Source organism: Symphodus melops (genome assembly GCF_947650265.1).
Source record: "Symphodus melops genome assembly, chromosome: 20".
NCBI classification, from domain to species: domain Eukaryota; kingdom Metazoa; phylum Chordata; class Actinopteri; order Labriformes; family Labridae; genus Symphodus; species Symphodus melops.
Window position 1 is genome coordinate 7,119,927 of NC_136710.1, and position 17,425 is coordinate 7,137,351.

General features: G+C 42.4%; 1 protein-coding gene across 6 annotated transcripts in view; it reads left to right on the plus strand.

Annotated features, from left to right (window-relative positions):
* Positions 1–15,879, plus strand: part of ppargc1a (peroxisome proliferator-activated receptor gamma, coactivator 1 alpha) — a 244,632-nt gene extending 228,753 nt beyond the window's left edge. For 5 of the 6 annotated variants that reach the window (XM_079371189.1, XM_079371190.1, XM_079371193.1 and 2 more), the window contains exons 6-13: positions 673–718; positions 935–1,008; positions 4,893–6,054; positions 7,695–7,778; positions 8,680–8,800; positions 10,488–10,609; positions 10,927–11,078; positions 14,069–15,879. In XM_079371189.1, coding sequence (XP_079227315.1) covers positions 673–718; positions 935–1,008; positions 4,893–6,054; positions 7,695–7,778; positions 8,680–8,800; positions 10,488–10,609; positions 10,927–11,078; positions 14,069–14,172 — 1,865 coding nt within the window. In that variant the 3' untranslated portion in view covers positions 14,173–15,879. The remainder of the gene's footprint in view (positions 1–672; positions 719–934; positions 1,009–4,892; positions 6,055–7,694; positions 7,779–8,679; positions 8,801–10,487; positions 10,610–10,926; positions 11,079–14,068) is intronic. The other variant, XM_079371192.1, reaches the window with a different exon arrangement.
* The last annotated feature ends 1,546 nt before the right edge of the window (positions 15,880–17,425 follow it).

Sequence of the window (17,425 nt, forward strand, 5' to 3'; positions counted from 1 at the left end):
GAGGGGGTGGGAAAGGGGGTGAGCTTTGTCTTGCTATTTTTACACCTTGTATCTAAAAGTCGACCCTTGAACGATCTTTGGCTGATTGAGCTGAGTGTGCTGAATTTGTACTTTTAGACCCAGAGCGCGGGTGCTGCTCTTTTAGTGTCGTGCTACTATAAGCCACGTTTCCACAAGTCGGCCAGAGCCTCGGGCAACTGCACAAGCTTCCTTGACTCTCCTTTCTTCCTTCTTTTTTTTTTCTCCCCTTCCTCTGCTGTTGGTGCATGCGATTATGACTTTTACTGTCCAGGAAGGCGCTCACCCACTGTCATGTGTCTTGTTTGTGGCATCGTCTCTTGTGTTTTTATTCCATCTCAATCTATTTGTTGTCTTGAGCGGGGTATGTTTGTCTAGACACGTGTGAAATACACACCATCACTCCATCCTGCCTCACAGAATTAACAGTCTATCCTCAGACAGTAAATTGTTAAAACGGGGTCAAACTAAAATATGCATATATGCTTTGTGCAATAGTGTCAATAGAAAGCCTTACTGATGGGTGTTTTGTAGTAATAATTGCATTCAGTAAGCCTATTTGAGGGTAATTGTTGCAGAATGTGGACCTGTTCTCTTCTGCCATGAGTGTTATAACTAGATCAATAATTACCCATGCTCCTTTGTGTTCTGCAGCCAAACCAACCACCTTGCCACTTCCTTTGACCCCAGAGTCTCCAAAGTAAGTGTGAGAAGTTTTTCCGCATTATTCCAGGCAGACAGCAACAACAAAACTACCGAAAGAAAACTGACAAAAGTCAGAGAAAAACCATATAGATTTAGAATCCAAGTTGAGGCATTTTTTGTGACTCATTTCCATTTCTTAGATCACAAAAGCTCTCTTAAGTCTTAGTTTCACCTGAGTAGTAAATTGTTGCACCTTTTTTTTGTCTTCCAGTGACCTCAAGGGATCACCGTTTGAGAACAAAACCATTGAACGCACATTAAGTGTGGAGATTGCTGGAACCCCAGGTGAGCATACCTCTCTGATTATTTAAAACATGTAACGACAATCTTTGAATATTCTCACCTCCTTATTGGAGCTAATAATGGGTTAACTGGTTCCACCATCTTGATAGTTCCACCACAGGTCAAGGTGAAGGCATGGGAGAACTCTTTTATGTGCCTGAGTATTGATTAGGCTTTCCAATCTCTTCAGGGTTTATTAGCAAACCCCTCCCCTCCCTACCACACTGCCCCTCCTGTTCCTGAACAGTTAATATGCTTTTCCTCTGCCTCTATCAGATCCGAATGTCCTCTGACTGACAGCCTACTTAGCCTACACATGATAGGAAAATTGAAACTGTGTTCGCGCTTTAATTGCTTTTTGCTGTGTTATTCCGTTTTGCTTGTTTGATCATTGCTGCTTATTGACGCCACTTTTTTTCCACAGTTAAAATTAAAGAATTTGTGAGGAAGTGTCATTTTGTGTCACGTTTGACTCCCCCTGACTAAGCAGTATGTCTTGTCTCTTTGCTATTTTTTTCCTGTACATGTTTAAGCAGTGTCTTTAACAGACAGTAAAAAAAACAATCCTTTTAATAGTCAATCATATCAGTCACTGTGAATCTTAGCCATAGAAATTGTAAACAACATATGGAGCGTCTGATTGACTCCTACCTGGTGGCTGGAGTTTGGGACATAAAAAAATAACTCTATAGATATGGTCAGTTTTTATCATTATGGTCTGGTTTGATTTTGTTGCTCATATGGAGGCCTCACTATTAATGTCAGTCTGTTTAACAACCAGTTAAAAGTTATTTACGGGAATTTTAAATACATCAGAAGAAAAAATTAAGAAAAGGTAGAAATATGGTCAAAGTTCATATGGGTCATACATCCATTTTGTACAAAGTAAAAGTTTTACTAGCTTCTACATTTTTTTTTTTATTATAAGACTAATATAGCTGCCCTTTAAATGATGTAATATTGTACTGGCATCTTCTAGTATTCATTTACCAGCAAGGGAAATAGTCCTCGTACATACCTCATGTCTCTTTAGGGTTATGGAAATTTGTGGCACATCAAACCCCGAGAGGGACTCCCTGCTTCCCTTTGACCTTGGTCGAAGTGCCGTTTAACCCTTTTGTGTAGATAAGCTTTTCAGGGTCAAAGGGGATGCCTGTTGAGACCATGCACAGGGAAAGAGCTGCACTGCTTAAACTCTGGGGCAATCAAGCGAGGTTAATATTTCTTCCTGTTTTACTGCACGTGGGTGAGCCTTTTGACCTGTGGCCAAATCTTAGCGTCTGTTCCATTCAACAGACCTTGTCAAAGAAAGCCCTTCATGTGACTTCACAAATTTTGGATTGAATATTAGCAGAAAAAGTCATTAGTCCAGGAAGCTCTGGGTTACTGAGCCCCTTTTACTTCTTAGGGATTAGCTTTTGAGTCTCGTGCTGTAAGAGACTGATGGAAATAGACCCCTTTAAGCGGGTCTGAGAGCTATTAGGTCCTGAGTTACATGTCCTTTGCAGATTTTGAGTTACATTCCACGACAATGGAGATTACCACAGTGTTAGTGATAACCAGATGGAAGTTAGCCAGGAGGGCAGCTCCACCCACCATCTTAGAGGCAACTCACGAATGAAACTTTCCATGAATTGCAGCCAACAACATTATTTATGGCTTCATGATTGTGTTGTAGTAGTAGTAGTAGTTACTGTTTGACAGAACGATTTATCAGTTTGATAGAATCCTGTACATTTTGTTCTCTGCCAATTCATTATTTATTACTTAAAGCTCTTGTGAGGAGTTTTTAGCTTGCTATGAATCTGTATTAATACTGATGCCTCCCTACGAGCTGCAAAAGACTACCATGGAAAGATTGACTGTCTCTATATTGTTATTTTTAAGGCCTTAAACAACTGCAGGTAGGTTTCAGATGGTATTATTAACAGCTTACAGACTTTTGTTTTCATGGCAAAGATTCTTGATGTGTGAAAAGACAGCATGTTGAAGGGATGAGGTCAGCAAAGCTGTATGAGACCCCTTTCTTGTCCAGAAACGTCGCCCAAATCCAAAGTTCCTCACAGGAGCTTTAAAGAAAGCGTTTTCCCTTCACGGTCGGCGGCATGTTTTCCTGACACCTCTCATAAAGGTTCAGTAAAGGCAACAACAAGCAGTGAGCTCTCCTGGGATCTGCCTAATCTTTGCCAAGCTAATAGATTTACCCTGTGCTGCCGTGTTGTCTTTAATTACTGTATCTCATGACACTGGGGTGGTCTGTGTGTAGATATTTGCATGGCTTAACGCCGGATCAACTCTTTAAGCTCTGAGTGGATATTAACTGGTTGCAATTTGCATCTGGACCAGATTTTTTTTTTTTTGCGAAACCCTTCTCTCTTTTTTTTAATTGCTGTCTTACTGACTTTCTCTCTATTGGCCCCATGATTGGTTTCAACCAGTGGATCATCCATCACCAGCACGTTTGACTGAGAGTCACATATTTATCTAATTCTGATTCATTTCTACCCCATCGCTAATAGCGCCTAGTTTATGACCCCACGTCGCACATTGTTTTGGACAGATGGCACTTCATGGTGACACAGAAGTTCCTCAGGGTATGTGTAGCACACCCTCTTTTTCATGCTCATACAGTATATATCAGTATGCCAGTATGCGAAGGAAGAAAGAGGGTAAAAAAAGAGGCAGTAGAGGCTCCTTACAGACACATCCCCTTAATAAGTAGGATGCTAAGCCGTTGGATCAGGCATTCCAAACACAGCAAGCGGTTTCAGAAACTTGCATATTTATGTATCAGGCTCCCTCTTTGCTCCTTTTTACCAAGCTGTCTTCCCTTTGCACACTCTAACACTGGATTTGATACTAATAGCTGTCATTTGGTGCAATTCACCAGCGAGGGAAGAAAGATGTGCATTATAAGAAAGGCAAAGAAGAGGAGAGAGCGTAGGTGTTTCAAAGTGCCAGAGTTTGACTCCAGTGAGAGACTGTTAGCGACGAATGTGCGTGCGTGCGTGTGTGGGCACATTTGTTCTGCGCGAGACAGAAACAGGATATGATACCAAGAGGGGAAAAGGGAGAAGTGGAGATTGATTGGGGGAACAGGAAGAGAAGGAAAGGGGAGAATACAAGACTAAAGGAGAGGAGGAAAGACAGAATGAGAGTAATGGTGGCTGCTGTTTGTGTGAGTGCATTAACAATGCCATAAAGTGGGCTCATCTCAGGACTTCCCATATAACTGCCATCTGTCTGGTTGTAAATCTGTAGGAGGAGGGTGTGGGTGGCGGGGGCCCATGCAGGAGGGACATGCCATCAGAGAAGAATGACAACCCATCCGACAGTTTTCCTGTGCTGCCATGAAAAAGCAGACGTTTCAGCATGGCAACATTCTCCGACAGGCGGATTAGAATTTCAAGAGAAGCGTCATTGTTTTGCAAAACACGTCTTTGGTTTTATTCTCGATGAATTGGCTGCCATCCAGAGTGGACACTCACGTGAAGCGCGCAGAGTTATGATACGTGTTCTTTCATTTTTTTCATCAGATGCATTAGGTTCGTCCTCTGCAGGGTTTTGTGGGGGATTTTTCATGGAAAGGGATCTTTCCAAGGTCAGAGAGGAAGGAGATGGCAAGTCATCCATATTACAGTGCCATCATATTAAGTTACACCAAGCATTACATTAATCTGTCAAGATTGCAATAAAATAGAGATCAGGATTAGGCCAAGGGAAAGTGAATATTTTAATCAGGCATGTATCTGTGTCCACTGTCCATAAACTGACCCTTGAGTTTATAGACATGCAAGAGGAGGGGGTGATATTAGGAGGGGTTTGCATTATGATTCCATTTACATTTTATTGATACTATCCTTCTCTCTTTGTCCGTCCCTCTGCAGGTCTGACACCACCTACCACGCCCCCACACAAAGCCAGTCAAGAGAATCTTTTCAAAGCATCGCTCAAAACCAAGTTGTCTTCATGTTCCTCCTCGGCCTTGGTGTGCAAAAGAGCAAGGCTGAGCGAGTCGGTCCCCGGCGCTCTGGCCCCGGCCCCAGGTGCCTCAGGCGGGGGCCCCATCAGAAAGGGTCCCGAACAGACTGAGCTTTATGCCCAGCTGAGCAAAGCGTCCCCCGCCCTCCCTTACACCCAACACACTGCGGGGTGTGGCCTCGAGGAGCATCGCGGTGCTAGCAACAATAAGCGGGCAGTGCCACGCGGTTACAGTGACCATGACTATTGCCAGGCGTTGGCTGGCGCTAAGAAGGACGGCAGCACAGCCACTGTTGCCGTGGCGACAGCGGCGGAAATAACAACCGCTGCTCCTTTGCCTTTTGCTGGCAAAGCAGAGGACAGGCATGTCGAATGTAAGGACTCAGCCATGCCAGCGTCCTCCTCATCATCCTCATCTTCATCTTCTCCATTATCAGCTCCATGTGGTCTTCTGGATAAGCAGAAGAACTTCACCTCTGTGGGTGATAAAGAAGCAGTCCAGGTCCAAGAAGCCACCACAGATGGGGACCAACTACACCTCTCTGCCACCAGCCGGAAGCTTCTGTGCGATCAGGAAATCAGAGCAGAACTCAATAAGCACTTTGGACCCCCCTTAAAAGCCCTTTACAGCCTGGGTGGCCAGGAGAGAGAACCAGGTAGCAAACCCAATAAAGCTGCGGCTCATCAGCCCCCCAAGGAGGGAGAGGATGGCTACTACTCCCAAAGGCTGCCTGGCTCCACCTACCTGCACCCAGGATTCCTCCCCTTTCAAGAAGAGCTCGAGCTCAGCGAGGGCCGCGAGAGTCGCTTCCTATATCCATGGGAGGGCACTCCACTGGACCTACTCTTTGATTGCTCCCCCTCCTGCTCCCCACCATCTAGCTGCTCCCCCTCACGAGGCTCCGTCTCCCCTCCGTCCTCCCTATTCCTCTCGCCGGGCAGGTCTTTCTGCTGGACAGGCAGCGGCTCACGCTCCCGTTCTCGTTCCCACTCCGGTTCTCGCAGCTCCTCCTTGCACTACCGGAGAAGATCCCTCTCCAGCTCACCCGACAGACACCCCACCTCCTGGTAAGATATATCTCAAACCCTTTTGGCTGCTCCCTGGCTGCTTGCCACCCATGCAGTTCAAACAGGTCTTGGAGCTGGCAGGGGTTCTATCTTAGTAGTGTAAAACAGTTCTGATCTGTCGTCAGAGCTGGAGTCAGACAGGAAATCCCTGGAGACCCATGGCTGGCATGACATGGCGTCTTGCCCTCCTCCTAGTCATTTCTTTGCACTGACTAAATGCAGACTTTGGCACGGCCAACAAAGAAATGAACATGTCTGCATTCGCTATACAACTGAAATTCTGTCTATTAAACCAGGTGGCAACAGATAATGAGGAAAAGCGTTGGGTCTAATGCTGCCCTTTAAACAAAACAAAAAGAGAGAAAACCCCAAAACATGAAACGTGCCAGAAGCAGTTTTAAGAGAGAAGAGAAGAGTTTTAATCTCCAGGCAGGACTTTTATTTGAGTGTCTTCCTAACAGTCTGCCCCCCTCCCACTTGCTCCTGTTTCCTTTTTGATGCAGAGGCTATTGTTTTAAGCAGGCAGCTGTTGTTTTTACTGAGTGGCAAACCCTCCTCCTTTACATCCCAAGAGATGAAAGCCAAATCCAGGCTGTGGGAGAGTAGACTCGAAACCCCCCTTTCTTCTCAAAAGAGACTCCTATCATCATCATAGCTCTGTGTGAGAACTACATTTCCCATGCTTCCCTTTGATCAGAGCTGAGGGGTTTTCGGTTGTTTTTTCAGCAGAAGAACAGAAGTGAATTGTGGTTCATGAGGAAGATGTGAGTGAATTCAGTTTGTCAGTTGTGGTTCATTGAGTGTAGGACTCCTCTGCACTGACTCACTTTGTTTGCTTGATTACTTAAAGGTCAGTTTACTCTGCGCAGCCAATAGAATCACTCTATTCCATTCCACACCGACTGGCTCACAAATTATACAATAATAGTCTCAAGGTACTCTCTCAGAATCTGACACTGACAGGCTTTCTGAAAATACTCGGCTGGGATTCTTTTTTCCAAACAATAGAACAAGAAGCTTGAAAAGATAAATAGAATTTCAGCAGAATAACTCTCAAAATCCCTCCTCTGTGTTCAAGTTTCACAGCCTAAGATCCTCCATCTTTGCAAAACTGGCAGTGCTTTGCTTATGTGAGCTTCCAAAACTTCTCCCCCTTCCATTATTCAGGTCTTCCTTCTTCAGCAACACTTCAATAATTAAGTATCAGAAGCTTGAGGAGAGCAGGGGTACAAGCTCCACAGTCAGGCCACCGGGGCCCACAGTATTGACCATTTCCTTCATACAACATAGATAGCAGGTGCGTGTTTTTGCTAGCTCAGGTGCGGAGGAGAGTTCTGAGGAAAATCATGCTCACTTTCCTTTTCCAGGGGTTAGATTAGGACGGGGAAGGGAGGAAAAAGAGTGCTTTCATGTGGAATTAACCCGTTTTTTTTTGTACACCTGAGTAAGGCTTGGAATTATTAAAGAAGGTAATAATGTTCTGGAGAAATTAATCAAGCCTTCAGAAATTAGCATTATCTGATATGAGTATATGTGTGAGCTGAGTTTCATACAAAGCCCTGTGTGAGGAAAAAAATAACACAAAACTGATTCTGAATCAGATTCTGATTAAAAAAAAATGATCTGTTTACTCCACATAGGTCCCGTCACAACACAGATTTTCGTTCCAGGAATCACAAGAACCCCAACCCTCAGTCTCGATCTCCTCTCAGCCGCAGGCCAAGGTGAGTAATTAGGTTCAGATCAACTTGGTGTACTTGTTTGGAAGGAGTTTTATTGCTACATTATTTCCCCAACCATCTACATGAGAAACTTTTCACTGTCACCGCTCACAAAAAGTCAAATATCCTGTCAAGCAGAAGCTCTCTCTCTCTCTCAGTCTGCACCATCCATACTGGAGGCCTGGTGACAAAACATTTAGGAGAAAATGTGTTTAATTGATCATGTTCTATCTGACTTGTGTCAAAAGAATCACAAACGCCACACATGCACGCTCATACTTCAGAGTCAACGCTCCCAGCTGTAAAATGACGTTTATTAAACGAAGCGGCCGTGTAGTTTTTCACGAGCTTCTGCAGAGGAGACTGTTTCATACTGGCAAAGTCAAGAAACGGAGACGGAGAGGGAGAGGGAGACTGACACCCTACCAGCGCTCTGAGCTGATTTGGCACCCACAGGCCTAATGACACACGACAAGCCTAAGAGTCGCTCATCAGTTGAAAACTTAACAGACACGTCTTGTGCCAGTCCAGGGTGGTGGCGGGGTGGGGGGGTGGGGGGGCGAGAAGTTGCACTTTCCCTCTTGATGAAGCCCTAAGTAAGCAGAAAGTAATGACATGTGAAGTTGTGCTGACAGTTGCAGCTGCCCGGCTCCCCGGCTGCACTGCTCACCGTGTCTCCCGCGGGCCTTTTCCTGCGGGCGCGGTAATCATCACAATGGCGGAGAGATATCTTATTAACATGTCCCTTTTCCTCTACCTTTTCAACACCTTTCCCTAACATCAGCGGGGGAGAAATGGTGGGCTACTCCTCGGTGGATACTTGCAATTGTTCTTCTGTAGGAGGGTGAATTTTAGAGGGCGAGGTAGGACGGTGATGTCACACCTCTCCTTTTATCTTCCCTAGGTATGACAGCTATGAGGAATACCAGCATGAGAAGCTGAAGAGGGAGGAGTACCGGCGGGACTATGAAAAGCGGGAGTTTGAACGGGCCGAGCAGCGAGAGAAGCAAAAGCAAAAAGCAATAGTGAGTCAACCCACCTCATTTCTAAGATTGACTTTCCTGCTGTGCTAATAAAAAAATATGCTATCACTGTCAAGAAATTCTGCAAACACACTAACATGAGACAGCCGTCAGCCCGGTGCAATGTGCCACAACATCTCTATACAAAGTGAGTTCCTGCATGATTCAGGCGACAGGCCCTTCCTCTTTATCTCCGAGTTGTGTATTTTTAACGTCTTTGTGGTCTGGAAACACTGTCCACTCTTATTAATCACACCACGGGGGCGAAATGTTAAAATAGTCTAAAACTGAAACGAGAAGATGAAAGGAATGAAAGAACTGAACCGTGCGTTTTCAAAATTCAGCCACATTTCCGTCATAAATCTGTTTTCCACGTCTTGGCGTGAAATCCTTCAGTTTTCCCGCAGCCTCCACCACCCGTTGATAAAGCACACATTAAATGATGCAGGAAGGCAAACCTGGCTTGGCTTGCATGCATATTCAGAGATGGAAAAGACAAACAATTATGAGCAGCGGAGCTCAAGCTGTCAAACAAGGTTTGGGAGGCCGCGCATGTGAAAGCATCTCCTGTCTGTTAGTCTGTCTGTCTCACATACCCACACACACACACACACACACAGGCAGCCCTTAGGGGGCCATCAACCAAAGGCAGCTTATTTATCAGTTGTCAGCATCTAAACCCCTAATTCAGCAAATCTTTTTTTTTTTTTTTTTCGTTCAAACTGTATGTAAGCACGACAGAGTGGAAAAGGCATAAAAACAGCCGTCTGTAGTTAATGTGTATTTCTACTGCTGCTTCACACAAGTCTAAGGTCTGGGTGAACTTTGAGTTGAGCACTGATTTACACACATGTTCCCAGTACCCTCAAGACAGCTTTTAAAACTTCAACAAGCCTCAGCGGACCTGCTTTTTGTAATGGCAAGTAAATGAATGAATAAATAAATAATACTGTTGGAACACTATAGCCCCAGGCTCGTGCTATATTATATGATTAGCAGATGCAATTAAACTACTCAAAAAGCTGTAATTGCAGCCTGGTGCGGCTTGTTCCTAAATGATTCCACTATGACCCCCAACGTCCTCTGAGGTTCAAGGAAATTCATGTTTTCTGCCCTGTGGCTCTTAATGCTCCCCGTCTCTTGGAAATGAATATCCATGTCATATTAGCAGACTTCTTATTTAGCAGCCGTGCCTGCGTGTTGTACATTTCGACTCGCGAGTTGGAGTAGAAGAAAAAAAGGCTTCTTTTATTTTCTTTTTTTTGTTGTGATGTATGGCTGAGTCACTCCAGCGCTTTATTTTTAGACTTCAAAAAAAAGAAGAAGCAAACTTAAGACATGGCATCATTTGATAAAAATCACTCTGCCTCTGGTTGATGAGTTGCGGCAAGAAAAAAAAAAGAAAAAAGAAAGGAATTGTGGTGCCAAGGCAGACTGAGGGGCCCTCTATCTGCAACTCTATCAGATAACAAGCTGCACCAATCACAGAGGAACACAGACGCAGAGAAAGTGTAGAGGGACAAAGAAAAAAAAGAGGGGGGGGGGGGGGGTGTTGGCTCGAGTCAGCTGTAGTAGCCACAGGAGTGATCAAGACCAATTCATTAAGGCTGGGTGAAGAAAGAGAGGGGAAACGGAAAAAAAAACGGCTCCCCCTTCTAATCTCCGACTGTCTTTCCTCTTTAACGAGCAGGAGGAGAGACGGGTGGTGTACGTGGGGCGACTGAGGTCCGACTGCACCCGGACAGAGTTGAAGCGTCGCTTTGAAGTCTTTGGCGAGATTGAAGAGTGTGCAGTGAACTTGAGGGACGATGGGTAAGGCCCCAGGACAAACTTTTTTTCTCGTGTGAGTGCATCTATATGTAATCTGGATTTAAGCCAGGAGGCTGCCTTAACTATTGAACTTTAACAAAAGAAAAAAGAAAAGTGTTGAAGGTCTAAAACAAAGACAGAGATTGTGCAGTCTAAGAGCATCTCCTGATCCATCTACAGCGCCCTAAAGATACACTTTTATTGATTCTCTTTTGCATATAAATAGCGTGATCGCCACCGAAGACAAGGGCCCTGTGTTTGCTTATTGTTCGTTGCCCCCGCAGCATCATTCTGACGTATGGTTTTCTATTTCTGAACAGGGACAATTTTGGCTTCATCACGTACCGCTACACTTGTGACGCCTTTGCCGCCCTTGAGAACGGACACACCTTACGCAGGTCAAACGAGCCTCAGTTCGAGCTGTGTTTTGGCGGGCAAAAGCAGTTCTGCAAATCGCATTACACAGACCTAGGTAAGTGTGTTTTTTTTTCTAAATCAGCCCCCTGTTTCATACACTGTATTTTGCATTTTGGGAATGACTGCTAGGGAAAAAAATAGTAAAGAATTAACCTAAAAAGAAGACTGGAGTGACGCTTCCAGAGCAAAAGTGACCCATCTCTTGTCCAGCAAGTATTTAAAACTCATAAGAGCACAAATATATTCAATTAAAAAGTTCAGTTTTGTTCCTACATATAGCTGAGGCATCTTTAAGAAAACAAAACAAGCTCTGAACTCTTCAACACCTGCTGCATGTTTTTACTTTGTCCATATGAAATGCAACACACCCAGCAGAAGGATTGCTCTTCAAAGCATGTGTGCAGCTGAGTGCAAGGCGTGATTTTTTCTTTCTTTTTTAACCGCTTCTGGATGTACAGTAGGTGTGGGGGTGTGGGAGTCACCTTTAATAGCATGAGGAGGGGAGGGGTAAAAGATGAAATTACAAGAGAGGGGGAAAAAAAGATGTGGTAAAGGAAAGAGATGAGGTGAGGAAGAGGAAGGTAGGAGCAAGGTTAAGTCGAAGCAATCTCTCCCTCCCTCCAGAGCGAGCCTCCATCTGTTGCCAGCTGTTGCCGCTCCTTTACATAGAGGAAGGGGCCACTGTGAAAGCATACACGCTTACAGATACTTGCTGCCCTTTGTTGGGATTCAGAGATTTTAACCAGAGTGCGGTGTAGGGGGAAAAAAAACATCATCCAACATAAGTGATTCCTTGGAGTAAACATGTGTGCGTACATACCAGCTATATTGATCAGAAACGTACAGTATATATGACAGAAATCTGCTCACAAATGGATGCAGCCGAGGGTCGAATGACGCACATGATAAATAATGCAGGATATTAATGATATCCAGGCTTTTTTTTTCCTCTGGCAAGATGCCCCGTTTCAGACATGTAAGGAAAGAAGTTGCTTCCTTGTCTCCTCATAGGACTTCCTAGGTGTAGCTAACTGAGCAGCCATATTGAAGATAAAGCTAAAGATGCCTCCATGATGTTAAGTGTTGCACAAGAAAAATCACCACCCTCAATATAATGGAGAAAAATATAGACCCTTGACATGTATTTACCTCTAAGAAGTGAGGTCAGGAATGTATAATACACAGCTGCAAGAGGGGTCACAGGGTCACAGGAAAGAAAAAGAGCACTTTCCTCAATAAATGAAGAGGTTACTATACATTGCCACAGCACATACTCGGAGCCACCGGCTTTTAAAGAGAGGGCATGATGAGAAATTGACACACACAGAAACAGTTGCTAATCCGAAAGCCTTGAGGACACACATTATGTTGGGATTGACTAATCAGTCCACTGAAATGGAAAGGGGCCGTCATTCGACCGCCTCTTTGTCAGGAGTGGGCTATTTTTGGTCGTCCCCACACTGATAGCACAGGATAAAGAGATTGAAAGGGAATAGTTTCCCCCCTCGTCTTTTCAATCTTATAGGCCCTTGCTTCCTTTTTTTTTTTTTTTTTTTCGGAGACACTGTCCATTAGTTTAAAGTAGAGCACCGGGGTATTTTTCATCCCTCAAGGTGTGCAGTGTGACACAATTCAGCCCGTGGCCACAGCATTAGATCACGACTGGCGTCTTCCAGCTGCCATGGTCACTCCCATTTCTCAAAGCTCTCACGGTGTGCTGCTGGCCCCTTTGGGGGGGCCCCATTTGTGAAGCTGTCTGTTGGCAAAGATAAGATGCTCTTTATGTATTATCAGTTGATCAGGAAGAAGAGACATATGAGGGATGGACCGACAGATTTATAAGCTCTCATCACTGTTGTTTACGTGGAGAAAAACACATTTATTATCTGTTTCTGACTATTTGAATCTTTGGTTGAGGATATTAGGCTACTTTCCAATAGACTTTATTTTCCATCCCAGATGAAATGTATTTTAGGGTTCAATGAAAGTAGTGCTTATGTACATAGAATTCAACCCCATTAGAGCTGTCCTTTTCGGACGTGATATTTATACAGAAAGTATTTGAGAGCTTGTTTGATTGATCTCACTCATTGTTTGTCCATATTACTTTTTTACATTTCGCTTTCTTTTCTCTTTTTCTTTTAATTTTACATGTTCAAACTAAACTAAACTAAAACGAGCCCATTCATACACAGGATCATAATGGGATATTGGGAGCAAATTAGTTCCATTAATGATAATAGGTGATCTGTGTTCATTGCTTCTAGTGTGAGGGAAATTAAAGACCGTTTTTCTTCCTGCTGACCATAAATCCGCCTCCAGAAAGTAACAGCCAAACTCCAAACACTGTTCTGAGTCCTCCATTGTTTGCACCAAAGAAAGACATTATTAAAATCTTGATTTTGTCCAGTTTTTTTCCCCCTGTATTTCAATACATGTTATTCTTTTGAACGTAGTGTAGTGTACTCAAATGTATGCAGTCAAAGTATGCAACACATTTTCTTCCTCAGCATTGGAAACTTTAAAACTCAACTGCATATTAAAAGGACTTTCAGCTTGTGTTGATTTTGGCGCCACCTGTGGACAAAGCATCAATTCTTATTGCTTTGCTTATTTTGTCTTGTAAGTGTTTAAGAAGTGTGTAATGAACAAGTCATGTGTCACTCATCGGGAAAAGCTGTTTCTGCTGCATGCAGGCAATCGCTGCGTCTGACGCCTACCCTGCGGCAGCTTTTCTAGGCATTATAAATGACAGTATAGAAATAGCTCGTCTTGATGCTGATGTTCTCATTTGGTTTTGTAGCTCAGAAGGAAGCATCCATATTCATTTCAGTCTGTTTTTATAACCAGCTAAAAACTCTTTACAGGAGCTTTAACTGTCAGATAAACATTTTACTGTGAATTTATGACGTAAACAAAGAATATTCTGGAAGTTTCCAGAAATATATTTTTTCCCCACACTATGAAAGTGAACCTCTTGTTTTATCTTCATTTTCAATGAAATACTTCTTTCACACTGAACTCATCCTTTGTTGTCTCTTTCAGACTCCCACTCAGACGACTTTGATCCAGCCTCAACAAAAAGCAAGTATGACTCCATAGATTTTGACAGCTTGCTGAGGGAGGCCCAGCGCAGCCTGAGAAGGTAACCAGTTCAGTGGCACCTGCTGTCTGTCACAAAGAGGGACTTCTGATACCTCACTGTTCGTTTCTCGCTCCTTTGACGACGAGACTACCACAAGTTTTACACTCTATGTCATAGAGTATAGAGGAATAAGTCTATAGACCTATATCAATATAAATGAATATATCAAAAATAAAGTTTACATGAACATAGCTGCTGGAGAGACGGGAAGAGACAATACATTGTGGGAAAAGCCAGTGAACCCTCAGAACCTGGTGCACAGGTTTACTTGCTGTACAACCATCAATGAACGAAGAAAAAGAGAAACTTTCGTGACTTTTTTTTCTCTCCAAGCACTACAATACCCACAATTCCTGGGGAGTGAGGACATGCAGCTTGTTCAGCCAGATTTCTTTCTTTTGCTCTTTTTGATTCTTCTTCTTTTCCTTTAAAAATCTGGTGTTTGGATCTAGTGTTACATTACAACCCAGAGTATAGGGAATTGTATCTTGGAGGTCAAATTCTCCAGGTAATGTTGTTGTCTACATTTTAAAGAGAAATGTAGCTGTGTATTTACTAATACTATAAAAATGAATATTTTTATTTTATTTACATATCGGATAAAGTTCTTTATTTGTTACAGCTATGCACTGTAAAATGCAGCCTTTTTTTAAAATGAAGAGAAAATTTCTTAATTCAGAATGTCAATCTGTAGTACTTACAATACTGTCAAACATATTGTACACCTACACGATGTTTAGCAGACATGACATGATTGTAAAAAAGAGAAAAGAATAAGAGTCCTATTGCTCATTTTGACGGAGCATGTGAACAAAACGTCCTTTTTTAAGTTATTTTGTTGGGGAAAAAACAGTCTACCATGTATAGTTTTATCTGTTTATAAAGTTTTTCTCAATCAGTGTTTTTGCTTAAACAACCAGTGTAAATGCATTTTTAACGTGTTTTTCATGATTGTAAAAAAAAAGGTACCCCATTTTTTATTAATTCTTTCTGAAGCAATCAGTATATATGTAGATGTATATCTTTACATATATATATATAAACTCAGTATGATTTTATTGCTTTGTATGATTACTGAAGGAAACAACTGCATTCACCTCTTTTCAATCAGAACAAACACATATTTATCTATTTATTTTAATATTTGAATCAAGACTATTTATGGGCTCCATTCAACATGGCGTACCTCATGAAATGTATTTTCTGTTCATGTCGTCTTTCGATTTGTGTTATTTAACTTTCAATCACTAGACAGGGTGTACAAACATGCTTTAGTGGGGATAATAATATTACCTTCTATGCCTTTCCAAAACAATCAAAACATTCAGCTGATCACTCCAGACGTCCTTGTTTTTTTTTTTTTAATCTCCACTATCGTCCGTCACTTCTGGTTTTTTCTTTCCACACATAACATAAAGCAATAAAATGATTTAGCAGGATTTTTTTGATACCACTGTAAACACTTGTTGTCATCGCTCCACTCACGCTTGATTATGTGAATGCCAAACAAAAAGTTTACAATTTCCTTTTCCTGACTTTTTTAAAAAGATCTTGTATTTGATGTACAATATAAATATATATATACAATGATGATACTACTAATATTCTTCACAATAATTACAAGATGATTAATAACAATAACAATGATAATAATATAAATGAAAGAAAAATATATAAAAAGCAATAAATTATTTTTCAGAGTTGTATTTTAGCTCCTATTGTGTGGTTTTTGGACTTGACCCATTACCCAGCCGCTGCTAGCTAGCTAGGATGACTCCATTCCAGTATGTTGGTATTACATCATCGTGACATCACCATGTGCGGTAAAAAAAAACAAAAAAAAAACACTAGATTGTCCTCGGTCTCACTTCCTGGTCTTCCCTTTAAGATGTAATTGAGTCTATGTGATTGTAATGCACGCATTACTTTGTGACATCTGTGCAAAAAAAACGTGACTCTTAACTCCACCGTGTGTGTAAAATGTGTCGAGTTGAAACTGTGTTGTGTAGATGCATGGCTTTTCCAGGATGACAGTCGGTAGCGTATATACCACTCTGGACATCTGCCTCTCAGCTGTCTCTACTGGCAGATTTTAAATGACATTCTATAAGCCTAGAGAAAACTACTCAACAATGTATCGCATGCCGCACCAATCTCCATCATCTACCCCCCCTCCCCACACACACACACACACACACACACACACACACACACACACACACACACCCACCCCCCTCCACTCACAGTCCAGATATCACAGCCGCCGCCGCTGCTACATGACATAAAAGGTAACCTTGCGGTTTCTGGTTCAATTAATATCCCGTTTCTAGTGTGCGCCAAGTAATGAGAGAACCAGGTTCCATCACAGGAAGGGTGAGAAAAAAAAAAATCTTTTGTATGAAAGCTTTTGCTGATCACAGCCTTCCTTTCATGGAGTTTGACAAGAAAACGGCAAATTTTTATGATGCAAAGAGACAAAAAGTGGTCAAAGGAAGGATGAATAAACCCTTTACCTGTGTTTTAAGACATTGTTTAACTTTTTTGCTGTCTGTATAGCGTATGGGTAATGGTGTCGTGTCCCATTTGATAGATGTGGCTTTAATCATTGTAACAAAAAAAAATGCTTTGTAAATTGCCTAGAGTAGCAATATATATTATAACACCTTATGGTTCAAATTTCAACTGTGGCAGACTTTTTAATAATGTGACCTACTATGGAGGACTTTGCCACTGCTTAAACGTTTGTTGGGTAATCATGTTTCTTTTGGAAGGACAATATGTGCGTTTGAATGTATGTGTGGGTTTGTGATTTTAGGGAAAGTATGTGTGTGTTTCTGCAGTGTGTGTGTGTGTGTGTATGTGGGGAAGGGGAAGGGGGGGGGCCACTGTGGGTTGTTACCTGTTTGTGTCCTATCCACGTTGCCTTCTGCGAAGTCCTTACCAATGCCTTTGTGGTTCTACCTATTGTACGACTTTCTTGTGAATTTTATTTTTTATGTGCAATTCTCATCAGCCTCACCATGCCAATAAAGGGAAATGTGTTTGAAAAAAAAAAATCCTCCTTTCTTTCTCTATTGTCTTCCTTTCTCAGTTGTACCACTTTCAGGCAGCGCTGAGGACTGATTATGATCTGTCTGATTGCTATCAAAAAAAAACAACCTTGAAGTTTTTTTTGGTTTTTTTTAAAGAGAAAGAAATTTAAAAAGTCCTGGAAACAATGCATGCAGCTAATGTGGATTCCAAAATACCCCCCTCCA